The sequence below is a fragment of the Nycticebus coucang genome, chromosome 5 (assembly GCF_027406575.1).
Source record: "Nycticebus coucang isolate mNycCou1 chromosome 5, mNycCou1.pri, whole genome shotgun sequence".
Classification (NCBI taxonomy): domain Eukaryota; kingdom Metazoa; phylum Chordata; class Mammalia; order Primates; family Lorisidae; genus Nycticebus; species Nycticebus coucang.
Genome location: NC_069784.1, coordinates 24,423,112 through 24,442,796, shown reverse-complemented (window position 1 = coordinate 24,442,796; position 19,685 = coordinate 24,423,112). Strand labels below are relative to the sequence as shown.

Below are 19,685 nucleotides of genomic sequence, written 5' to 3'. Positions count from 1 at the left end.
ATCCACACTCATATGCCAAGAGCAAAAAAAAATTAAAATAATCAAGTACACTTTAATATAGCACAGATTTTAAAAGTATCTACTTTCCTTACTGATGATGCTATAATAATCACTTAAATGGTAAGAAAGACAAAGCACTCATCTACTCCATCTGCTTACCTGCTAAGCTAAATTTATCTATTTAAAATAAGAGTACATCAAAAGTTAAGTTCTAACGAGAAGAGTTGAGATTCTCTTAGCAAACTAGACATTTTTAAAACTTCAATTAGCCGGAAACATTGAGCCATTCCCATTAAAAAGTCCTTTGAATGATAAAATTAATTTCACTAGTATGATCCATAAGACATTTATTATTGCTGTGCCATTCATTCCAATTGAGAACTGCAATTTAGTGGTCTTTTGGTTAGATCATTTCCCTTTAGAAATTCTGCTGGAAACTATATACAAAACAGAATTCCAAAAGCATATATTAACTAGAGATTAACAATTAAATTAACATCCTTACTCATTATTAAACAGTGGTCAAATGTTAAATCCTGAAATAATTTTTACTGTTAAAGAATAAAACTGTTTCCTAAAAAGTGAAAGGTTAGTGGAATCATTAAAATTGAAGATACTTATCCTCCATTAATAGTAAGTCATTATCCATTCAATACCTACATTGATTTAATTGATACACTAAAAAATTAATTAGCATATAGGAATTTTATGACTTTTACCTTTGGCTTCTTTCCAAAGAGCCACAATTTGCCCTTGGCTTTTCCTACTGTGGTTTTGGCATCCACTTTCCCACTCTCCTGTTTGGATGCACTGATAGTCCCATCAGAAATGGTTCTATATATGTGCTGACTGTAATCTTCAAATGGAAAGTCTCCTGGGGGTTCAAAACCAGACTTGAAGGAGTCTACCACCATTTGAGAGTCCTATACACAAGAAACATAAGTTTTTAAAGCCATATCATTTGCTCATGATGCTACATTAGCTTTTAAAACTTTAATCAATACAAGGAAACAAGTTTAAAGAAATAATTCTATAGTAATCATTTAAAGTGATTAATTTCTTCCTGTGAAATTGTAAAAAACCCTAAGTATTTTAATCCCAATTGAAAAACAGAGTAACTTAAAAATTACCGATTTATAATATTCATGAAATGTTTTTACTTATTGATTCAACCCCCTGAAATTTATCTGAAGACTAGTTAGCTGATAAGAAAGACTTAACTGACATAAGGAAGACAGAAAGAGATTATTATCAAGTACAAATTCTGAGACGTTTCAAAGGTAAGAAGATGTTTTGCTTTAAGGGATGTCTACAAAGAAGTTGATCTGCAGACCAAGGAAAGAACTTCTAATCATAAAAGAGAGTAAGAGATGAAGTAGAATGGCTTTTTTTCATCCAACAGGAAAAAAGATAAAACATTTTAAATACATGCCACAGAGTGTTAACAGACAGCAGAAGGGAAAGAGTTCACAAACAATACTAAGTATAAAAAGTATGAAAATATAAAATATGATTTACCTAAAATTTTGAAACTCACATAAATATATTGTTTTTAGACATAATACCTCTAAAGGTTTTACTGACGTCTTAAACTCATCATTTTGAAATGGAATACTTCATTTCCACACTCTCCTCCCCACCCTTAACCACCTCTCTACTCATACCCTATTTCTGTTAATAGCACATTTTGCCCACCTTAGTCAAAAGTCATACTTATTTTTGTCACTAGTGCTACCTTCAGCAATCATTTGCTAAAAGGGAGAAAAGAGGAGGAACTCAACTACATTGCACAACCTTGGATACAGCCATGCTGAATATTAAATGCCCTTTGCAAGTCCTAATTAAAGAAGCCAAAAATTCTCTTTTCTTTTCTAAATTTAAGTGACAATCTATTAGTTACAGGAAGAATCCTCAGTACCATAACATCTATTTCAGAGGCTTTTAGTGGAGACTAGAACATGTGGTGCACAGACACTCCCCAAACACCAGGTCTCTTCTCTTGCTCTTCAATCATGTCCTCAGTCTCTGCCAACCATACTCCACATTTACTGAGAAATGACCGATTCTGCTACACCTTAATCAAGATACAATGTGATGAGACAGAACTCCTCCAGAGGAGGAGGATTATGCTGTTTCCTCTGCCCTCCCTCCTCACCACTGCACATGCTTTTCCTGTTTCTTGATCCGGCACGACTGCCAACCTGCCTGCATCAAAGGCAGCTCTGACAGCCCCAGATCCGTCTGACTGTGCTCTTCTCTGACCTTCATAAGACTCATATAACACAATTTGACACTCAGTTTACAGGTCTTTAAACTCTTGGGTCAAAAATGAAAAGTTAGTGGGAGAAAGAGTTAGAAATCTTATTTTTCAAAGAATCAGAATTTTAGCATTTAGAACAGTTGCTAAACCCCAAAGGAATCTAACAGTATTGTAAGACTTCCTTTTACAGTATTTAGAACCAACTACACATCAGAGTACCCATTTCCCAACTCATTTCACTAACTTAAACTGCACATCTAAACCATACAAATTTAGTCAAAGATAATTACATAGCACTTACTCTCCGTTCATCAACTGATTTTGCTGCAAGAATCATTCCTTCCAAACACTTTGAAATGATAGGAATAACTTTGCGTTCTGAATCTGCGAAGCCTCTGTAACACTCACTGAGTTTAAGAGTCCTTCGTTCATCCATTTCTTGTAGTTGCTAATAATCAGGAATTAAGAAAAAAAAGGAAAACTGAATTTTCTGATCATTCTAATAAAATCAGTGATCCCCCCAAATTAAAGATTTCTACCCTAATATACGGTGTTATTGTTAATATCTTTTAGCAAGTGTTACTGATTCACAATACTTAGAACCTGAGGTTTGCCTAACAGAAAAGAAAAAACAAAAGCACATCAAGCCTTTTAATACCATCCTAAAACCAGATGACACTGGTGCTCTGGCCTTCTAAAGGACCCTTGACCTGTAGTGGCTCATACCTGTAATCCTAACACTTTGGAGGAGTCCTCCTAACACGCCAGGAGTTCAAGAACTGCCGGCCAAAGCAGCAAAGCACTCTACAGAAAGTTAAGAAACGAGGTGGCCATGGTGGTGAATGTCTATAAAGTCCTAGAAACTCAAAGGGAGGCTGAAGAAAGCTCAAAGCTCAGAAGTTCAAGGTTACAGTGATCTATGATCATGAGCAACAGAGCATGACTTGGTCTCAAAAAAATAAATTAAATAACCCCTTACTGGTCACCATCTCTTTGTCCCATACCACTTCCTACCTTTTATTCTTTCATTTTCTTTGAGACAGGGTCTCACTCTGTTGCCACAGGCTACAGTGCCATGGCATCAACCTACCTCACAGCACCTCAAACTCCCATGTTCAAGCAAACTTCTTATCTCAGCCTCTCAAGTACCTAAGACTATAGGCACCCACCGTGACAACCGACTAATTTTTCTATTTTTAGTAGAGACAGGGTCTTATTCTTGCTGAGGCTGATCTTGAACTCCTGAGCTCAAGGGGTCTTCTTGCCTCAGCCTCAGAGTGATAGGATTACAGAAGTGAGCCACCACAGCCCTGGCCTCTACCTTTTACCTTCAACTTGAGTAGTCCTTGTTTATGCTGCCAAGAAAAATTTCATTTGAAGACAAAATTCCAGCACAAATTTTTTTTTTTAAGCAATTGGCCTCTAACATATGCAAGTCTGAGGCTTCTGTCCCCTTACATTAGTTCAGAGTACTTTGGTAAGACCTGACTGAAGCAAGAGTCTACAGTTGACTACTCAATAACAGGTACCAAGCCTACTAGTCTACAACTCTAGAATCAGGAACACAAAAGGAAAAACAAGAAGCCACAAAGTACAAGTGGCACATATACAGAATCCCCACATGCCACTAGGAAATATAGTGGGCCACATGAAGTTGGATTTACTTAAAGGCATTTTTGACACCTCTTATTTGCCAACATTGGTCTTTCTCTTTCCTAGGAAGCAGTTACACAGCTCAAGCCTCCAGACTCCCACAGCTTTATACCACTTTTCTACTTCCCAAAGCAGGAGAGTTTGTTTGTTTGTTTACTTGTGTATTTATTTATTTATTTTGGACACAGAGTCTCGCTGTGTCGCACTTGGTAGAGTGCCATATTGTCACAGCTCACAGCAACCTCAAACTCCTGGGCATAAGCAATTCTCTTGCCTCAGCCTCCCAAGTACCCGCCACAATGCCTGGCTATTTTTTGTTGCAGTTGTCATTGTTGTTCAGCTGCCTGGGCTGAGTTTGAACCCGCCAGCCTCGGTGTATGTGGCTGGCGTCATAACCACTGCGCTACGGGTGCTGAGCAAAGAAAGTTTATTTTAAGACCTGCATTTTTTACAAAGGAACTGCTCCCAGCATCACATAATGGCAAGATTGCTCCATAAAAAAGTCCAAACATAGTTATCAGGCCCCAAAGCATAAACAGTAGCTGATCTCCTAACTCAGGCTCCCCCAAACAGGAAGACTTAGCTGGTGAGCCTAGAAAAACACCACAGAATAAGGACTGACAGGCTTGACTCTCTGGATTAAATGACCAGAATCTGATACTGACTCTAGTCCACCAACTCTCAATATGCTACTTTATACCTCTAATTTACTTTACAAAAAAGAAAAAAGAATACTTGGACTGACATTTCTTTCCACATAAGCTCTGCTCTCAGATACTATTTCATTCAACACTGTTTTACTAAATTCTTTTTCTCTAATTTCCTTTCTTTCTGTTAAAAAAAAAAAAAAAAAAGGTAGTAACATAATTTAATCCTCATGTAAATTCTGGGGTCTTTACCTGAGGCTGTTTGGCAACTATTATCATCAAATGATGATGAATTGGATTTATAAGCAAGCTCACGGCCTGAATTATACTTATGATCTAATAGAGTCAGCAAGATAAGCAGGCAAAAACCAGGCTAACAAACATTTTGTAAGATTTATTTCTGAATTCTGGTTTGGCATCAAAAAGCTACATCCCAATTCTAAGTAAGCAGATTACGATATACAATTTTAATGAATTCCTCTTGTCGTATCAAAATACTTAATGATGTGGTATTTAAATTTATCTCAAAAATGTCATTGTTTTAGTGTACTGCTTATAACACTAATAATAAATGTGTACGAGTATTTGTGATTTAAAAGTTAAGAAAAATATGCCTTTCAAATCTATAATCAGAAAAATCTCTTACTGCCATCTTGATGACTATTGAATCTAGAAAGATTCTGATGTCTAAGATTTAAGTTAACGGCTACATTTAAAGACTAGTTCTTTCGATTCTAAAACCAGATTAAATTCAAATATCTACGGTAAAACTTACCTTGTAAATCTGAGGAATCACCACATAGAAATGTTTGTGCTGTTCTCCATTAAAGTTTTGTAATTGTGCAGCATATTCGTTTTTGTTCTCATCAGCCATATGTGTACGCAGATTCAACTGCTGTTTGGCCTAGAGACAAATTGGTCCAAATCATTACCAAGAACAAAAATAAAATCATAGCAATTCATTGTCCTGAAATTATACTAAAACTAGATCTTATCAGTGGAGAAGTTAATACCTCATGTCAAGAGAATAAGAAGTGGCCTGCCACTTTTCAAACTATTACATTATCTAAATTTAAGGAGATATTTGGAGATCTATGGTCAAAGTGGTCCTCTTATTGCAGTATTTTTCCTCCCTCATTATAATAATACTTTCCCATACTCATAATCTGTTCAAATGAAGTCTCTCTTTATAAAATCCAGGTTAAAAATAAACAATAGCATTATAGCTTAAAACTGTATGCTTGTAATCAAAAGGAAAAAGCACTTACAGCATATATAAGTAATAGTATTTTGTTATCAAAGTTGGTTTGGAGTACTTACCTTTTCAACATCTGCCTTAGTTGCATTAGTATCATTATCCAATCTTTCATAACTCTGCTGCGCCTTTTCTGCCTCTCTACATTCTCTTTCAAATTTCTTTTTACTCTGTTAAAAAAATTAAAATAATCAGAAAATAAAATTAGATTTGCCCTTTTTATGAAGAAATAACTTTTAAAATACTGGCACTTTGCATTGTAGAAATGAACTGCATACTGAAGTAAAATTTGTCCTTTCTAAATTAGAAAATAAATTTCACTATTACAACCAGTCTATGTGTTTTATCAATATTAGGCATTAGTTATAGACTATGAAAAAAAAAAACAACACCGTCATGCCTGAGTTAATATTTAATATTTATTATCTCATCTCAACTAAAAATGTGTATTTTGTAATTATTTATTATAAATTCATCTTCAGCAGGACTCTTTTGGAGTTTTTTATTTAGTAGATTGGTTTTGGTGATTGTTTTTATACTTTTCTCATGTAATCCCAAAGCAGTTTGAGATGTGGAAGTGTCCTTCCAAAGTAGTTTTATGTTGTTTATTACAAACATCTCAGAAGACTTTTCAGCCCAGATAACAGAAGACCATCAGCCCAGACTAAAATCATTTTTAAATTTTTTACTTAATTACTACAACTTTGTAAAAGCTATTCCCAACTAAGCCATATAATGTGTATTTCCTTTCCTGCTTCCTTTAATACATGCTTTTTAATTTGCTTAGTTTTCAATGTACTTATCTCTAATTCAACCCCATTCTTCCCTCAGTTCCTTAAATCTCCACAGTTAATTCTAACATAATAGGAATTTTATCAATTTTATTTTCATGCTCCCAAAAGCTTCTAATGTGTTAAAGTTTGAGCTCATTTTCAATTAATGAGGTCTAATTTATAGCTGTTACCTTGGGATTTTCTCACCCACTACCTTGGGGATTTCTTTCACCTTTCTTTCCACTTGGATCTCCTATTTACCTCCAATATCCTAGTGTCATACTCTTCCCTTTGTCATTCACTTCCTCATTTTGCAAGAATACATTCAGCAGTAGCTTTCCAAAAAAAGGTTTATAAGAGGTAATTTTGAGTCTCCATGGCTAAAAATGCCCTAACCATCACTTCTGACAAAATCTGGCTGGATACAGAATTCTACGTTGAAAATAATTTTCCTTCAGAAATGTGAAAGTATTGCTTCACTACCTTCTGGCTTTCTGTGTAAGTGTCCAAGCTCATTCTGATTTCTGATCTATAGTATAAAATATGTTTGTTTTTTCTCTCTGGAAACTGGTAGACTCTTCTCTCTTCCCTATTACAAAATTCCAGGAATATTTCTATTTTAAATTATTTTTTAATGATGCATAACTGTACATAGTTTCAGGGCACACACAATTTATAAATATCAAATCAGTGTACTTGGGATGTTCATCACTTTAAATATGTCTCTTCTTTATGCTAGAAACATTTGAATTATCCCCTTCTAGCTATTTTGATATGTACAATAGATTATTATAGTCAACCGAGGGTGACAAAGTGAGACTCCGTCTCAAAAAAAAAAAAGAAAAAACTTTTTTCTTTTTTTTTGGAGATAAGAGCTTCACTTTGTTGCCCTCTATAGAGTGCTGTAGCATCAAAGCTCACAGCAATCTCAAACTCTTGGGCTCAAGTGATCCCCTTGCCTCAGGCTCCCGAGTAGCTGGGACTACAGGCACCCACCACAACGCCTAGCTATTTTTAGAGATGGGGGTCTTGTTCTTGCTCAGGTTGGTCTCAAACTCCTGAGCTCAAGCAATCCGCCTGCCTCAGCCTTCCAGAGTGTTAGCACCATGCCCGGCCTATATGTTACTTTTTAAACACATTGCCACCAAAAGAAAGCAAGCCCCAGGCTCAATACTAGGTGAGTTAAATGCAACTCATGTGACAGCTGATATATTAGTAGTACCTTATTTCATGGATATATTTTCTCTTTTCCCTTTGAGAATAATTAATAACAGTTATGAGTGTTTTATTTTTGCTATCTAATTTTCATTTCCTTTCATAGTCACTGTTCCTTCTACATTGCTTTTTTTCCTACATACTAGTTTTAGTCTGGCACATTAGATGTTCTTTGGCTGTTTTTATTTTAAAAGCCAATTGAAAGCTCCATAGCAGGTATTTGAGGATTATGATATTTCCCAGGTAGGAACTTTCCTTGGAAAAGCCTTAATATCAGTATCTCTAGCTGATTAGATTCTCCAGGGATGACTCCGATAATTTCTTACCTATAAAATAAATGTCTTGCAACCTATATCCTGAGAATTGCTCAGAAGAAGAAAGCAGGGGATCTCAGCATTTCCTGTTTACCTAAGCTCCTTTTTAGAACCAGTTACAATGTCAATTTCTTATTTTAGGGATTAAACAATAACAAGAGAGTAAATTTTCATCTCAAATCTTATGACTACATGATCTAAAGGTTTAAATTTTTCTTTCTTTTGAGACAGTCTTACTCTGTTGCCCTCAGTAGAGTGCCGTATAATCACAGCTCACAGCAACCACCAACTCTTAGGCTTGAGCAATTCTCTTGCCTCAGACTCCCAAGTAGCTGGGACTACAGGCACCCACTGCAACGCCCAGCTATTTTTTGTTACAATTGCCACTGCTATTTTAGCTGGCCAGGGCTAGGTCGAACCCGCCACCCTTGGTATATGGGGCTGGCGCCCTACCCACTGAGCCACAGGCACCACCCATGTTTAAATTTCTTATAGGATACTTTTCTTCCTTTGACCCTCAGACAGAGGTAAGTTTCTTTGATGTCTCTTTTGGCCAATGGGCAGAATTCTTATAATCCACCTTTCTCTAAAGGTTTAGTCCTCTAGAATTTCAAATTTTATAACAAGAGTTGTAATTCCTACTTCCCAAAGCATATAGAACTAAAACCTAATCTCTGTCCCTATGCGAGTATTAAAACCCAAGCCCTTACATCCTTGCCCTCATTTTTCCAAATACCACAGTATCAGCTCAAACACCTATTGTTCTGGCTTTATGTACCCTTAGGTTACCAGCAGTCAGAGATTATCCTTTCTTTCACATAGCTAAGAGTGTGAAACATAATTTTAAAAGTAGCTATTATATCTAGGTATTTGTAACAAAAAGTATTCTAAGTCAGTTCAGTTTGTCACATGGTTAGAACCAGAAATACCTGTAACTCACATCAAAATAAATGTGCTCCAAAATGTTTTACAAATTTCTTTAAATGTAGGTCTTAGTATAGGTATTCTGATAAGTACAAAACACCAAATGAGATACTAACAATTTACTCAAAGCACAAAAAATACTAGAATATGTTCCTTGGGATCTTATGCTTAAAAAAAAATCTGAATATTTATAATATACAGAAAGTCACTTTCTTATGAAAATTAAGGTTAAATTTCTACATTTAATTATCTGAACCCCAGATCTGAGATGAGTTTTCAAATTGAATAGGATACGGCTGATAATTTTGGTACAAATTGAGGCTATTTATTATAAAGGTACTTTTATATTAGGTGTATTATTTGTAGAAAACACCTCTTATAATTTCCTTCCTTCCTAGTAAAATGTTAAAAAATACTCCATCCCTGAAAAACATACCATTATGCAACATAGAAATATATTCTAGAAAAGCGTCTTTTCTTCTTCACCCTATGTATGCCAGGCTGGTAACAGCCACTACTACTCACCCATCCTGCCTCCCAGGATAGAAGCTGAAAATAGCTGATACTTGCTGTCCCAGACTCCCCACAGCTGAGGCAAATAATCTAATCCTGTCAAAGGCATCCATCAGCAAGTCTGCCAGGGGTTTTCTGAGAAAGTTTTCCTTCTCTGATAAAAAGAGACAGAAGAGAAATGCTGCCTTTTCCCTGCCTTTAGATGCAGCTGAATGAGAATTTTGGTGTAGCCAACAGTTGACCATAAGGAGACAAGCCTGATGAAAAGAGCCAACATGGTCAAATGGCACAGTGGGCAAATGGAAAGGAGATGTGGCCTGGGTGGCACACTGAGCTGCTGAACTGCTCCATGTCTGAGCTCTGCTCCTAGAAACTTGTATGCCCTGTTACTTGGAGTCTCCTGACTGACAGCCCTGGCATCTCTAATGCTTCTATCTTCTACTCTCTGACCAAGATCTCCTTGACAGATTCTTCTGTCTTCACTTTAAATGCCAGTGCTGCCTGACATTTACTTTATTAATCCTGGGGTCAATAGCTGTCTTTTAAATTTTTTCCTCAATTTTTAATATTCTGTCACTAAGTCAACCAGATTCAACCAGTTCTTTGTATCTCTTCTCAATTATTCAAACATGTTAGGAATTCTATAATTTCATTTTCTTGACTAAACAGGAAGGCATAGAACTAGGAAATGGAATCCTACATTTGCTTCTACATATTAAATAGACATTATGTTTGTCAGTTTCCCTCACTAGACTGACAAGAACCATGTCATACTCACTTTTGTACCTCCAGGGTACATTACATATCAAGGATACTTTAGATAAACACAAGTAGAGTGCAACTTACCTTTTTCTCATAGCATCATTAATTAATAAGAGAAATCTCTCCTGTATTTTTCTTTTTTTTTGAGATAGTCTTACTTTGTTACCCTGGGAAGAGTGCCATGGCGTCACAGCTCACAGCAACCTCAAACTCTTGGGCTTACGGGATTCTCTTGCCTCAGCCTCCTAAGTAGCTGGGACTACGAGCACCCACAACAACACCCAGCTATTTTTGTTGTTGTTGAAGTTGTCATTGTCTAGCTGGCTCGGGCCAAGTTCGAACCCGCCAGCCTGGGTTTATGTGGCTGGTGCCTTAACCACGGTGCTACAGGCACCAAGCCCTCTCCTGCATTTTTGATGCTTCTTTCTTACATATGATCTCTATAACTGCTTATAATTTTGCTTAATAACTGCCGATGGTTCTAAAGACAAGTCAGCACATATTAACAAGAATGATTTGTGTCAACACCAATTTTCAAAGGAGTCCATGACTCATATGACTCATGAATGTAGGCGTCTGTTATTCTGTACAAATGAAAACGCACATTGCACACATTCATTAGGTATCAGATATTAAAGATTCTAGTTAAGGCAATGGAAAGTTTAACCAACACAAATACTCCCTGAAAGTCTGGCTTAAACCACTTAGAAAGAAAATCTAAACAAAAATGAAAACAGAAAAAAAAAAAAAAAAAGAACTTCAAGCTTTAAAAACTTTGAGTTTCTAAAAAGGAAAGAAAAGCTAAAAACAGTGAAATCATATGGATGAGGATTTTTTTATATCTCAAAGTCCTTTTTCTAAGGACTAAATTGATTAATTTAACATAAAAAACTCTCTTCAGCATAAATTTTAAGGAATTCTATGTCTTTTAGAGAATATGCTGGTAAAGAATAAATTGTTTGATAACCTAAGAGTTAAAAAGAATATCTTAAACTACAGAACATCACTTAACAGAGCACTGTAAGTAATGGTAACTACAGTGCTCAATGTAGACATCTTATTTTTCAAGTTACTATACATCAGAACATTTAATACAAACCACATTAGCAAGTACCTTGGAAACATTTTTAAGTAAACGATTATTATATTTTTATAATTTTGCCCTACAAACTATTTTATTTCCTACAATAGGATGGTCTCTGGACTAGCAGGCTAATATTAGGAGCATTTACAGAATCACAGACTAAGACAGACACCCTAGAAAAAACTAGATGGGAATGGTGGTGAGCTCCTACAGTCCCAGCTACTTGGGAAGCTGAGGCAGGAGGATCCCTTGAGCCCAGGAATTTGAGGCTCCTGTGAGTTATGATGATGCCACTACACTCTTGCCCAGGGGACAAAGTGAGGCCCTGTCTTAAAACAATAAAAATAAATAGAATTATAAGATCACTAAACTGGAAAAAAAATTCATATAATCTAGTCCATTCACTTTGTTTTTCATATGCTAAACATGAAGTCAAGAAAAATCAAGTGCTAAGAAAAAGGCAGAAGTAAACTCTTGGTTCTCTCAGTCAGGGGTTTTCTAAGACATTATCACTGTTGCCCTATTACTTCTCTCCTCTATTAATACTGTACAATAACTTCCATAAAGTCAAAAACAATCTCCCTAAATGTTCACAATGATATAAAGATTCACATTTAAGCATAGACTCATATAGAAAAGATGTAAGATAAATAACAAAATGATTTCATATCCTCCATTTACAATTTATCGGCTATTACGCAACAAAACCCATGTCAAATTATGAATAAACACACTGAGAAACATTAAACTCAAACAAATGTGAAGTATAACAGAATTTAGGGCTAACCTAGTCAACAAAATTTTATGCTGATCACGAAAACATTATAACTCACATTATCCATCTGTTTCCAGCACATGTCAAGGTATTGTTGAGCTTTTCGTCCTTCTTGGAGATGCTAAAGATTATAATCATCAACAAAAAATAAAATAAGGCAAAGCGAACAAAAATAATTAAATTTAAATATGAAACCAAGTCTAAAGTCCTCAAAAGGCTATTTTTTCGAGACATTAATTATATAACTTTACCAAGATCTAGCAAGACCTAGCAAGAAAAAGCAGAACTCTCTAAAATGCATTTTATACTTTATAACCTTTATAATAGATACAATGTATCTATAGCACAGTGGTTATGAACAATCAACTCTGTTGATGATGAACATGCAAAAGCAGCCATATGCAGTATGTAAGTCAGTGAATATGGGTCTGTTCCATTAAATTTTAATTATGAACAAGGAAATTTTAATTTCATATAACTTTCACATGCCGTAACATGTCATTCTTTTAATTTTTTTTCAACCATCTAAAAATATAAAAACCATTCTTTAGTTTGTGGAAACTAGGAAACAAAAACAGGCAGTAGTCTGTAGTTTGCCAAACTTTGGTCTTAAATCTAAAAGGATTATAAATTAACAAGAGTATCTACCCCATGATAATTTTCAACTAGAAGAAACTTAGTGAAATAGAAAAACCAGTTTATGCCAACATACATTTTTAAAACAAAAGAATTATTTCTGCAAAAACATTTCGTCTATATTGTAACTGGATAAAAATTGTAAGAATTACCATTTTTCTTTCAGTTTTCAGATCATGAGCGTATCTCATTAATTCACCATACACTCTGTGCGCCATTTCTTCTGCTACTACTTCTCGCTGTCCTGCATAGTCATTTAACTCATTAAGGATGTTAAAGAAGGCTATACATGACGTAAACCTGGCAAAAACATTTTAAAATGGTCAGATTTATTTTTATCTTCATTATACATGTTTTTGGTAAGGTATGGATTGAGCCTAACACTTGATAGACGTTAACATATCCAAACCTAAATCTCAGCTATGAGGTCTATAACTTCATATGAAAAGAATCCTGCATTAAGTTCAAGTTGCACATGTTTTTATATTTTCAAATAGTCTTTAATTTATTAGTAAAGGGGTATTTGGGGTCAAAAAATAATAAGAATACTACCTGCAGGCTCTTTTGGCATACTGGAATCTCTTAAGTTGCCAAATGACTGGCCTGAGCTTGGGAATGAACTTGGTTGCATTCCTAGGCTTGGCAGCTGAACCTGTTGCAGAGATGATGTGCTTGCTCTCGAGGACAGAACCTGCCAATCATACCACTCAAATGCATCTCGATGGCTGATCTACAGAACAACTTTGCTATCAGCTCTGGACACAGCTGCCTGTATGCCTGCCCACATCCTGAATGGAAGTGAGTCAAGTGCCATTATGGTTTGCACCAAAGGGGGATAGAAGGGTCAAAAATAAGGGTAAAAATATGTGTGGAGGGAAGGAGAGAAACAGAGAGAATCACTGCATTAAAATGTATGTATCTACTTTGAACACATCGTGGAACACTTTCTTACAGCTAAAGACTGACAGTTCAGATAAGACTCCATTAAAACTAAATCTAAGAATCCCAACAACTATATGTAAAGTTGTTTGCTTGTTTAAGTCTAGTCTTTTTTTGTTTCTACATTTTACAGTCTCCAATATTCCTGTTTAAGACTGCCAAAAAATTCATAGGTAATTCCTAACCTTTTTATTCAGAGTTTAAAAATGACCTTAAAAATCTTTTCATTATCCCTTTAATCCAATCAGCCAAATTGTTTTACTACCTATAAAAGTGAAAACAAGACTCTAACAAGCTGACAACTAGAAAATAAAGCATGACAAAAATACTCCTTTCTTCTAGAGACAAATAAGTGGAGTCCTAATCTATATTTTACTCAGAAACCCACACTTCAATTATTCTAGAAAACTATTAACTAAGCCCACTATTTATCCTCAGATAAATAGTAATCCCCATTTTCATAAATAATTTTTTAATAAAAACAGACTTTGTAACAATCTTTAAAAAGCTAACAATATATCTATTTTACTAAATAATAAAAATAAATATTTTTCAATTACTTAAATGATAAAAAGCAGGCATATAATTTACCTTGGCTCTTCATCTTTGGATGAACGTTTAGGACAGTACTTCTTAACCAGATTTCTATAGGAAGAAGATTTTTTTTTAATTTATAAAAAATGCCGTTGTTGAAATTGAAATATTCTTGTACTTTCCAATTTCATTATACAAATAATTTCATGGTATAAAACAATTAAGACAGCAATATGATCTATTCCATAAACATCATAGTATGATAATTACTTACCTTTTCTTCTTTTTTTTTTTTTTTTTTGTAGAGACAGAGTCTCACTTTACCACCCTCGGTAGAGTGCCATGACGTCACATAGCTCACAGCAACCTCCAGCTCTTGGGCTTAGGCGATTCTCTTGCCTCAGCCTCCCGAGTAGGTGGGACAACCGGCGCCTGCCACAATGCCCGGCTATTTTTTTGTTGCGGTTTGGCCGGGGCGGGGTTTGAACCCGCCACCCTCAGTATATGGGGCTGGCACACTACTCACTGAGCCACAGGCGCCACCCACATTTTCTTCTTAAAATACTACCTATATATGCCTTTCTATATGCGTATAGAAAGTAAGTTTATTTCAGTATTTATATGAGTATAATCAAAATAATTTAGTTGACTATGCTCTCAATTAAGAAAAAAGGTAAGAGAAAGAATAGAAGAAACAAACTAAAATTGACCTTTCATTATCCCAAGGTTCTGCATCAACAGTTTCAACCAACCACAGGTCAAAATTATTCAAATAAATAAATAACAGAACAATAAAAATAATACAAATAAAAACCAGTGTAACAGATATTTACACTGTATTTGGTATTAGAAGTAATCTAGAGATGATTTAAAGTATACAGAAGGATGTGTGGAGGTTATATGCAAACACTCTATCAGGAACTTGAGGGTCCACACATTTTGGTATCCACAACCCCCTTGGATACAGAAGGATGAATATACTCAGTATGTGGAACTGGGTCATGGCAAAAAGACACATTCAAAGAGATACCAAAACTCTTTTGTTTTCTCAAATAGAGGGGTTTAACATTAACCAAGGTAAAATGTTAAGTAGATGCTTACTCTTAAAGAGTATAAAAGAACACTTGGTCACCACCCTCTATAACTCTACTTTTATATGAAAATCATCATGTGGCCCCTTAACCTTCTCTTTTCTAGGCAAATGAATTACATTCTGACTTACAATAGCCTTTGTCTATATCCATGTCTGTGCTTAATTATCCTTAAAATATAATACTACCTTATTTCACCTTTGCAAAATCAAAAGTAGACTAGCACATGGACTTTGAGCCAAATTATCTTATCTAGGCTTGAATCCTGGCTGTTTTTAGTATCTATGTGATCCTGGACAATGTATTTCTCTGTGCCTCAGTTTCCTATAAATGGTGCCAATGGTACCTACCACATACAGGGCCTGATAGCATATTTCTCAAAGCAGTGGTACATGGATCAGCAAAGGACCACAGACTCTTTGTTACCAATCCACAACAAGTTATTAAGTACAGAAGTTGCAAGTAACTTTATGTCTATTGAATCTATAATAAAAATTAGGGCATGTATTTTGCATATTTCTTTGTCTCTTTTTAGTGTTTAATTAATATTGTATTTTTAAAAAGCATAAACATACAATAGATTGAAAATTAAAAAGAACCTAGTCCGTTACACAAACAATTTTAGATGTACTGCTCTAAACTTTAAGCGTTTTTAAAATAAATGGCCCTTCTATCTTTTAAATAAATCTTATAAAAGAATCATTATCTTAATTATTCTCAGATTAATAACAATTCATTCCACTTAATTCACTTTATTAATTTTAAACAATTGTTTACCATGTGATAGGCACTGTATAAGCTACCGGGAACATCAGAAATTAAAAGAGTACCCAACCCCGGGCGGCGCCAGTGGCTCAATGGAGTAGGGCACTGGTCCCATATGCCGGAGGTGGCGGGTTCAAACCCAGCCCTGGCCAAAAAACTGCAAAAAAAAAAAAAGAGTACCCATCCTCAAGAGACTTACACGCTATTGAAAGGATACAAATGTATACCAATAATTATCACATAGAGCATGGTAAGTGCTATAATAAAGACATACACAAAAAGGAAGACCTAACCCCAATCCCAATGAGAAGGGGATAAAGAACAAGCAAGATACTAAGAAAAGAGTTCAGATCAACATTTTATTGAGTGCCTGCCATCGAGAAACTCATAGTTATCACTGGTTGTAAAATAAAGTACTGGATGAAAGCATTATACCTCACATTTATGTATTTTTTTATCAAAAGACTTATTACTATTTAATACATCGCTATATAGCATAAGCACATAATTTATAAATAACTGCGCAGATATATTAAAAACATTTTTTACAGGTAACCAATAAAAAGTTCAGAGATCCCTGGACTAAAGAAATCAAATGCAGACACTTTTATGAAACACAATATAGTAAGAACAATAGAGAGTTCTGTAGAGAGGGTTTCCCTAAGGCAGGTGGGTAAGGTGAAATTTTCTGATTCCCTGACTGAGCCTAAGGAAGTAAGTATTAAGCAACTGGAAAGCCCGAGGGGTGGGGATGTGTGGGGTGGGTTCCAAATAGAGGAAGATCTTGAACAAAGGCATGAGCAAAGACAAAGAAGGGGAAAAAAGTAATTTATGAATAACTAGGAATGGGTTCAATGCTGCTGACATCTTATGTTAAGGAACTCTACACTACTCTTAACCAGTGTTTCTTAATTATGGTTACCTGAAACACTATGAAAACTCAATGCTATAAACGAATTAATTTATTAATTCACCCAAATATCAGCAAAGCTACTACGGCTATGCTTTAATTATTTTGGGTACTAGACAGAAAGAAAAGGATGAGTCACAGCTAGCAAACTAGTAATTGTGCATGACCTACAGTCCTTTCTAAATGAGAATTCTAAAAGGAAGATGGGAAAAATATGATGAATAGAAGAGTTTATCAGCATAGGCAAATTCACAGAGACAGAAAATAGATCAGTGGTTGCTGGTGCATGGGGGAAGAGGAAATGACTGCTACTGGGTACAGGGTTTCTTGTGGGGTTGATGAAAATGTTCTAAAATCTGATAGTAGTGATGGTTGCACAACTATAAATGTACTTAAAAACACTACTCTAAAAGAGTGAATTTTATGGCTTATGAATATTTAAAGCAAAAATTTATCAGTCATCTTATACTTCCTCAAGTTTTTCCCACCTTAAAGTGTTCAAGTCCTATAAATTCTACTTCCTAATTAGCTTTTTTTAATGGTAACTTTTATAATAAAAGGAAAACAACATTACACAAAGATAAGACCCTTCTTCTTCCCACCCTTTTATTGCTTTGTATACAGATCTGTGAGGACAGGATGCTTGAAGCAACTGCAATATCTTGCAACCATAAAGAAGAAGACCAAGAGATACCAGTAAGCTCTAGAATTCTTTGCTTCTAAGCTTCTTGGTAAGAAAACTCTGTTACCTGCAGCTGAATGCTTCATAACTGACAGTTTAGAGTAGCTAAACTAAAATGTCCAATAAAGTTATGTGATCAAAACTGGAACTCTAAAGAAACTTCTGGGATCAAGATATAGATGCCAGAGTCAACTCGTGTAAAGATGACTAACAAAACAACAGGAGGTACCATTTGTCAACCATGTATTACTTGCCCATCTTTATGCTAACCTCCTTAGCACATGTAATCATATGCTTACAACAATTCCAAGCAAGTATTATCAACCTTAATTTACAGAACTCAGACACATTAAGTACTCAAACTAGTAACAGGCAAAGCCAAAACCTACCACAAATTTGATTCCAACACTTGAAACAATTAAAATAACAAACACGAATGAGGCTACTCAAGAAGTATAAAATGAGAAGGTGGCTAACGATAATTTAGAGATACTACACATGTATTTAACAGAGAAGGAAAGAGAGTTGCTTGAGATGATGGATAAGGGTAATAGCCAGGAAGATGAGAGGTAAACAAACTATGGCCCATCGCCTATTTTTGCAAGTAACATTTTATTGGAACACACCACACGCATCCATGAACGAATGTATGTAGTAGTCTATGGCCACTTTTGCACAACAAAGGTGAAAGATGGCAGAATTGAGAAGTTGTGGCATATGGCCCACAAAGCCTAAGCTATTTATCATGTGGTACTCTATTTAAAAAATTTTACCAACCACTGATATACATAACCCAGAAAACCTAAGACAGTATTTCACCGAAAATGACTTTTTTTTTTTTTTTTTTGTAGAGACAGAGTCTCACTTTATGGCCCTCGGTAGAGTGCCGTGGCCTCACACAGCTCACAGCAACCTCCAACTCCTGGGCTTAAGCGATTCTCTTGCCTTTTTTAAAAAAGACATTCTAAGAAGACAGAAAACAGTCAATTTGTCAAAGAAATAATAAAACAGGTACCTAAAATATCCATGGAATTTAGCTATTAGCAAATGGCTGATTAACTTAACAGTGCAGTTATGGTAACCACAGTCTTCAATCTTTAAATGGGTTATACTCAAGAAATTACTTTTAAAGTCAGTAGTTTCACAAACTCTTGAATTATGTTAAATAAAAACAAGTCAAACTCAGGCAAAAAACATTTCATGGAGTGGGTAGTTACAAACTTTGGTTGCATTTTTGTATATTAACATTTTAAACACTGTTTAGAGTCCCAGGATATAGTGGACATTTTACTTACCTGCGTAACTACTCTACTTTCTTTTTTCTTTTTTTCTTTTGTAGAGACAGAGTCTCACTGTACCACCCTCGGGTAGAGTGCCGTGGCAACACACGGCTCACAGCAACCTCTAACTCTTGGGCTTACGCAATTCTCTTGCCCCAGCCTCCCAAGCAGCTGGGACTACAAGTGCCCGCCACAACGCCCGGCTATTTTTTTTTGTTGTTGTTGTTGCAGTTTGGCCGGGGCTGGGTTTGAACCCGCCACCCTCGGCATATGGGGCCGGCGCCCTGCTCACTGAGCCACAGGCGCCACCAGTACTCTACTTTCTTTATACTAGCCTGTGGTTATACTAGCCTGTGGCAGGCACACGTATGTTTGTTAAAATGTTTCACACACTTCCCAGCCTCCTAGCAGTCTGGCAAGATCACATGGCCAGATCCCTATAATAGTTTGTGAGTTCTGTGTAACTAGCAGGCTGAAGCATTTAGAGCTGGTGTACAAACCTCTACTGAAGCAACTGTGAAAGCCTCACCATAAGCTGAAGATGGAAACAGAATAGACTCTTTAGTTACCACACGGTAACTAGAGAAGCAGTCACCTGAACTTGTAGCAGACTTTATCTGAGTGAGAAATAAGCTTAGTTGTATAAAGTCTGTAGCATTTAGAATTTACTACT

General features: G+C 35.6%; 1 protein-coding gene across 4 annotated transcripts in view; it reads right to left on the bottom strand.

Moving 5' to 3' along the window:
• The window catches only part of FNBP1L (formin binding protein 1 like), a 94,974-nt gene that overhangs the window by 20,102 nt on the left and 55,187 nt on the right, over positions 1–19,685 (bottom strand). For all 4 annotated transcript variants that reach the window (XM_053590301.1, XM_053590303.1, XM_053590305.1 and 1 more), the window contains exons 3-9: positions 14,342–14,395; positions 12,964–13,111; positions 12,234–12,296; positions 5,881–5,985; positions 5,336–5,464; positions 2,562–2,708; positions 720–923 (exon numbers count right to left, since the gene is read on the bottom strand). In XM_053590301.1, coding sequence (XP_053446276.1) covers positions 720–923; positions 2,562–2,708; positions 5,336–5,464; positions 5,881–5,985; positions 12,234–12,296; positions 12,964–13,111; positions 14,342–14,395 — 850 coding nt within the window. The remainder of the gene's footprint in view (positions 1–719; positions 924–2,561; positions 2,709–5,335; positions 5,465–5,880; positions 5,986–12,233; positions 12,297–12,963; positions 13,112–14,341; positions 14,396–19,685) is intronic.